The sequence below is a fragment of the Suricata suricatta genome, chromosome 12 (genome assembly GCF_006229205.1).
Source record: "Suricata suricatta isolate VVHF042 chromosome 12, meerkat_22Aug2017_6uvM2_HiC, whole genome shotgun sequence".
NCBI classification, from domain to species: domain Eukaryota; kingdom Metazoa; phylum Chordata; class Mammalia; order Carnivora; family Herpestidae; genus Suricata; species Suricata suricatta.
Window position 1 is genome coordinate 6581561 of NC_043711.1, and position 7699 is coordinate 6589259.

Here is a 7699-nt window from a genome sequence, read left to right on the forward strand (position 1 = left end):
CTATCACCTGACCCTAAAACTCCGGAGACTTCATCTTCACTCAGCCTAGATAAATCCTTTCTGAGTCCTTCTTTGCCACCTTCATTTGCTGGGGTACCTACCCTTTTTCTCCAAAAGGACCCATCTTTCCTTTTCCTTCTTCACCCTTACCTGTGGTTCTTATAGAGATTTTCAAGGGTGAAGAATCTGTGTTCCCTGATATCTAGGCTTTCAGTATATAAGGACTGGGGCAGAGTAGATGAGGGAGGATGAGCAAAGCACAGAGGAAGGTCCAACCTCCAGTACCCTCTTGACACCCTCCCTTTTGGCTCTGGAAACATTCTGGAAGACACTGAAATTCACATATCTCTTTCTCAGAGTTGCCCTTCATTCCACTTGGGTGTCAGGTCTCACCCTTATCTACAGACATGGAATCATTAGAAAAACATGGAATAACTTACTCACCTCTTAACCTTTGTTCCTCTCCCCTAAAACTGGTGATGTGGTTCCTTCAACTTTAGTGATGTGACCCTAGTTTGAACTGTCTGATCTATCTTCACTCCAGGCACCAGGGAAAATTGTGATATGGATTATGTAATTCCTTTGGTCATAGTCCCTACTTAGTTCCTATCCTTTTATCCATTATGTTTTTCAAGGTTCCCAGAGATGCAGCCCCCGTGCCAACCTTACTCTTCACCATTCCATGTCCCACTTTGTGTTGCAGCAAATTGCTAACAGCACTCTATCCCATGCAGTTTTTTGTTTATGGGCCATTTTCCTTGTTGCATGTCTTCCAGGAAAGCCCATGCTCAGTCCTCCACCTAGACAACTCCTTGCCCAGGAATCTGTTCCTCCAGCAATCCTTCCTTGACTGCACTACTTCAGGCTGCATTTACGGGTCCTTTCTCTACTTCACTCTGTAGACTGCATTTACCTTAGCATTTAATTCACTGCATCACAACGACTGGTTTCTGTATCCACCGCTGGCCCCTGGAAGGTGGGCTCCCTCAAGACAAAACCACACCATTAATCTTTGTATCCCCGACAGCTAACACTTAACCTCTCCCAAAGAAGCCTTCCTGTAGAATGACTTCCAGGACTTTTTCAGTGACTTACAAAGGGACTAGTTCCATTCTTCTCTACTTCCCGTATGACTCAACAAAATTGCCTGCTAACAATCTATAGACAAATTTTTCAATCTTTGACCATGAAATATTGATCTTCTCTTCTCCTTACTCCTGTCACCTGGCCCTAAAATTCCAGAGGCTTCATCTTCACTCAGCCTAGATACATCCTTCTTGATCCCTCTTGGCCACCTTCATATGCTGGAGAACAGGCCCACGAAACAGAATTGAAAGAGAAGACAAACATGGATTTGGTCCATGAATAAAGGGAAAAGTATAAATGACAAATGGTTAAATCTTCTACCTCTAATTTCTAACCTCTCGTCCTAACATAAAATGTTTCTAATGTGTGGGAAACTCTTAGGATGAATGCCATTATTCATCATTTCATAACCCATTTGAACATAATCCAACCCCTCTAGGAAATGAAATTGTTTTCCTCAATTCTAATGCAGTTGATGATGTTGACACACACAGCACCCAGGGGATATCCAGAATTTTGGACATTTCTTGTGCAACTCTGACATTATTCTCAAGGAAAGAGATAAGAATGTAAGAGAGTAAGCTAAATTTATTAAAAGTTAAGGAAAAATTTTATCAGCTATCATGCTTTAAAGATGAGTCATGACCATTTGCTTAGAATACCTCTCACCTGAACAGAAGGCACCAGAGAGGATTGCAAACTGCCCACCAAACAAGGGTCAAAACAAAGACCTTCATGCATACTTAAACAATTTACCTACTGCATGGCCATCTTTATCATTCCAGAGACACTCTCTGCTTTGGGTTTTTTTTTTTGTGGAGTTTTTAAATTTAAAAATTTTAATATAATTTATTGTCAAGTTGGCTTATATACAACACCCAGTGCCCATCCCAATGAGTGCCCTCGTCAATGCCCATCACCGATTTTCTCTCTCCTATACCTTCCATCCACCCTCTGTGTTTCTCTCTGTATTTAAGAGTCTCTAGTGGATTGCCTCTGTCCCTCTCTGTTGTAACTATTTTTTTTACGTCCCTTTCCCCCATAGTCTTCTTTTCAATTTCTCAAGATTCATTAATATGAGTGAAAACGTATGATACCTGTCCTTCTCTGACTGGCTTATTTTACTCAGCATAATACCTTCCAGTTCCATGCATGTTGCTGCTAATAACATAATTTCATTCTTTCTCATTGCCAAGTAGAATTCCATTGTATATATACACCAAATCTTCTCTATCCGTTCACCAGTTGATGGACATTTAGGCTCTTTCCATAATTTGACTATAGTTGAAAGTGCTGCTACAAACATTGGGGTACATGTGCCCCTATGTATTAGCCCTCCTATATACCATGGGTAAATTCCTAGTACTGCTATTGCTGGATTCTATTATTGAGGAACCTCTCTGCTGTTTTCCAGAGTGGCTGCACCAGTTTGCATTTCCACCAACAGTGCAAGAGGGTTTCCATTTCTCCACATCCTTGCCAGTATCTTCAGTTTCCTGATTTGTTCATTTTAGCTACTCTGACCGGGTGTGAGGTGGTACTTCAGTGTGGCTTTATTTGTATTTCCTTGATGATGAGTGACGTTGAGCATCGTTTCATGTGTCTGTTGGCCATCTGGACGTCTTCTTCAGAAAAGTGTCTCCTCATGTCATTTGCCCATGTCTTCACTGGATTATTTATTTTTTGGGTGTTGAGTTTGGTAAGTTCTTTATATTTTTTGAATACTAGACCTTTGTCAGATATGTCATTTGCAGATATCTTTCCCATTTCCATCAATTTCCTTTTGGTTTTGTTGATTGCTTCCTTTGCAATGCAGAAGGTTTTATCTTGATGAGGTCCCAATAGTTGATTTTTGCTTTTAGTTACCTTGCCTTTGTAGATGTTTCGATTAAGAAATATTTGTGGCTGAGGTCAAAGAAGTTGTTACCTGCTTTCTCTTCCAGGGTTTTAATGGCTTCCTGTCTCTCAGATAGGTATTTCATCATTTTGAGTTTATATTTGTGTGTGGTGTAAGAAAGTGGTCTAGTTTCATTCTTCTGCATGTTGCTGTTCAGTTTTCCCAGCACCATTTGCTAACAAGACTGTCTTTGTTCCACTGGATGCTCTTTCCTGCTTTGTCAAAGATTAGTTGGCCATACATTTGTGGGCCCAATTCTTAGTTCTCTATTCTTTCCATTGGACCATGTATATGTTTTTGGGACAGTACTATACTGCCTTGATAATTACAGCTTTGTGGTAGAGGCTAAAGTCTGGGATTGTGATATCTCCCGCTGTGGTTTTATTCTTCAATATTATTTTGGCTATTCGGGGTCTTTTGTGGTTCCATACAAATTTTAGGATTGTTTGTTCTAGCTGTGAGATGAATGCCACTGCAATTTTGATTGGGATTGCATTGAATGTGTAGATTGCTTTGGGTAGTAATGACATTTTAACAATATTTATTCTTATAATCCATTAGCATGGAATATTTTCCCATTTCTTTGTGTCTTCTTCAATTCCCTTCATAACCTTTAAAAAATTTTTAGCACACAGATCTTTTACACCCTTGGTTTGTTTTAATCCTAGGTCTTATGTGTGTGTGTGTGTGTGTGTGTGTGTGTGTGTGTGTGTGTGTGCAATTGTGAATGGTATCAGTTTCTTGATTTCTCTTTCTGTTGCTTCAATTTTGGTGTATAAAAATGCAACCAATTACTGCACCCTGATTGATTTTGTATCCTGCGACTTTGCAGAATTCATGAATCAGACCTAGCAGTCTTTTGGTGAAGTGTTTCAGGTTTCCATGTAAAATATCATGTCGTCTGCAAAACTTGAAGGTTTGACTTCCCCTTTGCCAGTTTTGATGTCTTGTATTTCACGTTGTTGTCTGATTGCTGATGGTAGGACTTTCAAAACTATGTTAGACAGCAGTGGTGAGAGTGGACATCCCTGACATGTTCCTGATCTCCGGAGGAAAGCTCTCAGTTTTCCCCCATTGCATATGTTATTAGTTGTGGACTTTTCATATATGACTTTTGTCATGTTTAAGTAGGTTCTTTTTATCCTGACATTCTTAAGAGTTTTTATTAAGAAAGGATGCTGTATTTTGTCAAATGCTTTTTCTACATCTATTGACAGGGTCATATGATTCTGATCCTTTCTTTTGTTAAGGCGATGTATCACATTGATTTTCAAATATTGAACCAGCCCTGCAGCCCAGGAATGAATCCCACTTGATGATGGTGAATACTTCTTTTCCATGCTGTTGGATTCAATTGGCTAGTGTCTTATTGAGAACTTTTGCATCCATGTTCATCAGTGATATCGGCCTGTCATTTCCCTTCTTGTGGGGTCTCTGTCAGGTTTGGGAATCAAAGTAATGCTGGCATCATCGGATGAGTCCTAAAGTTTCCTTCCATTTCTATTTTTGGAAAAACATGAGAAGGATAGCTATTAACTCTGCTTTAAATGTCTGGTAGAATTCCCCAGGGAAGCCATCTGGCCCAGGACTCTTATTTGTTGGGATAGTTTTGAGAACTCCTTCAACTTCTTCACTAGATATGGATCGATTCAAATTTTCCATTTCTTCCCATTTGAGTTTTGGTAGAGTGTGAGTGTCTAGAAATTTGCCCATTAGGGCACCTGGGTGGCTCATTCGGTTGGGCCTCCGACTTCAGCTCAGGTCATGATCTCACCACGTTCATGGGTTCGAGGCCCACGTCAGGCTCTGGGCTGACAGCTACCTCAGAGCCTGCAGCCTGCTTCTGGTTCTGTGTCTCCTTCTCTCTCTGCCCTTCCCCCTCTCATGCTCTGTCTCTCTTTGTGTCAAAAATCAAATATAAAAAAACATTTTAAATTTTAAAATAAAACAATAGAAATTTGCCCATTTTTCCCCTGTTGTCCCGTTTGTTGGCATATAATTTTTAATAGTATTCTCTGATAATTGCTTGTATTTCTAAGCAATAGAAGGGAGTGGTTGTGACAAATCCATTTTCATTCATAATTTTATCCATTTGGGTCCTCCTTTTTGAGAAGTCTGGCTAGGGTTTTATCAATTTTGTTTACTTTTTCAAAAAAAAACAAGTCGTCTTTTCATCAATCTATTCAACTGTGGTTGTTTTTCTATATTGTTTATTTCTGCTCTAATCTTTATCATTTCTCTTATTCTGCTGGGTTTGGATTTTTGTTGTTATTGTGTTATGCTTCTAGTTCTCTTAGGTGTATTGTTAGATTTTCTTGTTTCTCAAGATAGGCCTGGATTGCGATGTCTTTTCCTCTTAGGACTGCATTTGCTGTATCCCAAATGGTTTGGATTGTTGTGTTTTCATTTTCACTTGTTTCCATATATTTTTAAATTTCTTCTTTAATTTCCTGGTTGACCCATTCGTTCGTTTGTAAGATAGTCTTTAACCTCCATGCATTTGGAAGTTTTCCAAACATTTTTCTGTAGTCATTTCACGTTTCATAGCATTGTGATCTGAAAGTGTGCATGGTATGATAGCAATTCTTTTATGTTGATTGAGGGTTGTTTTGAAACCCAGTGTGTGATCTACCTTGGTGAATGTTCATGTATATTTGAGCCGAATGTATATTCTTCAGATTTAGGATGAAAAGTTCTAAATATATCTGTCAAATCCCTCTGGTCCAGTGTATCATTGTTTCTTTATTGATGTTCTGTCTAGATGATTTGTCCATTGCTGTAAGTGAAGTATCAAAGTCCCCTGCCATTATTACATTTTTACCAATAAGATTGCTTGTGTTTGTGATTAGTTGTTTTATAGATAGGTAGATAGATAGATGATAGATAGATAGATAGATAGATAGATAGATAGATAGATAGATAGTGCATAGACATTTATAATTGTTTGGTCTTCTTGATGAATAGACCCATATTTATTACATAATTCCTCTCTTCATCTCTTGTTACACCTTTAGTTTAAAATCTAGTTTGTGTGATATAACTATGGCTACTCTAACTTATGGATTTTCTTTAAATAAAATTGGCATGTATCATTATATTACTATAAGGTGTATGAAAAAAAGGATTCAATATATTGCACATATAATATTTGACATATTACCACACTAAGTCTAGTTAACCTCTGAAACCACACATAGTTACAAAGTTTTTTTTCCTGTGATGAAGAATTGTATGATCTATTTTCTTAGGAACTCTCCAATATACCATGCAATACTATTGACTATATTCATACTGCACAGTATACTTCATGCCTCATTTATTTTATTACTGGAAGTTAGCACCTTCTGACCCCCTTCACCTATTTCGGCCACCCCTCCCTGCTACTTTGGTTTTCATACTTAAAAAGACTGACACCCAATAGATAGTGTCCTTTTCCTTTTCTTGTTTAGGGTCATTACAGAATACTAGGTGTGCAAAAACACTTCTATGGAGACAAATCACAACACTGAAGATCATTTTATAATTTTATGCTGTTCTGCATCCTGTGTTATAGGAACCCTTCCTCTGTGTCTGGGCATGGGACCCTCAGGACGTTGAACAAAGAGAGAAGGAGAGAAGGTAGCCTCCTCATCTTTCCAGCCTTATTAAGCCATCATCTTCATGTGAGTGCTCGATCAGACTCTAATCTTTTTGGGCTCCTGGAGTTTCTATGCTTCCCCTTCTGAGCACCACAGAGGATATGACTAAAAATTCTATTTGTGACCTTTGTAGTATCTAATGGTACTGAAGTAGTGGAAACCTTGATAACTATGTGGGTTTTTTTGGAACATGGTACCGTCTGCTTCACAGAGGAAGAGCATTTTGTCAAGCAATAAATGTCCAGGAAGCATCTGGCCCTGTTCCTGCGGGATGTTGATGGCCCCTGGTATATGAAACATTAAACATTTGTTCATGAAATTTATTATTTTGTGAAAACATTTTCTTTTTCAACCGTTCTTTTTTTCATGAGTAAACTTATATTTTATTCATCCTGCAATACTGTCTATATATGTGAGATACTCTCAAATTTTCTCACCTCAGAGACATTGTTATCTAATCCTCTTTTGAGTTCCAGACGAGGCAGATAATCCAGATTAAGTTACTGCAGTTTACGGGACTCATATTCCTCATTTGTGTTAGAATGAGTTTGGATCATGTTATTGCTAATTTCCAAAGTTGTTCTTTTTTAGATTTGAGGATTCTAAATAAAGAGGATAAATGAAGGTCCCAGAGGCCAGTGGACAGGGATTGATCCACATTATTAAATGTTGCATATAACAACAGAATATAGAGTCTGTCTAGTGTCTATTTCATGTGCCTTCCCTTCTTCAATCATCTGGCTGGTTATGTTGGCAATATGGAACAAAGAAACCAAACAAGTGTTTTAGAATTTTTACTCCTGGGATTTTCCCAAGACTCAGAGGATAAACCCATTCTATTTGGGCTGTTCCTGTCTATGTACCTGGTCACTGTGCTGGGAAACGTGCTCATCATCCTGGCCGTCGGGTCTGACTCCCACCTCCACACTCCCATGTATTTCTTCCTCTCCAACTTGTCCTTTGCAGACATCTGTTTCACCTCCACCACCATCCCTAAGATGCTGGTGAACATCCAAACACAGAGCAAATCTATCACCTATGCCGGCTGCATTGCCCAGATGTATTTTTTTATGGTTTT

General features: G+C 38.7%; 1 protein-coding gene across 1 annotated transcript in view; it reads left to right on the forward strand.

Annotated features, from left to right (window-relative positions):
- Positions 1 to 7379: 7379 nt before the first annotated feature.
- The window catches only part of LOC115273492 (olfactory receptor 7C1-like), a 1044-nt gene continuing 724 nt past the window's right edge, over positions 7380 to 7699 (forward strand). Inside the window, exon 1 of the mRNA XM_029916554.1 lies at positions 7380 to 7691. Coding sequence (XP_029772414.1) covers positions 7380 to 7691 — 312 coding nt within the window. The remainder of the gene's footprint in view (positions 7692 to 7699) is intronic.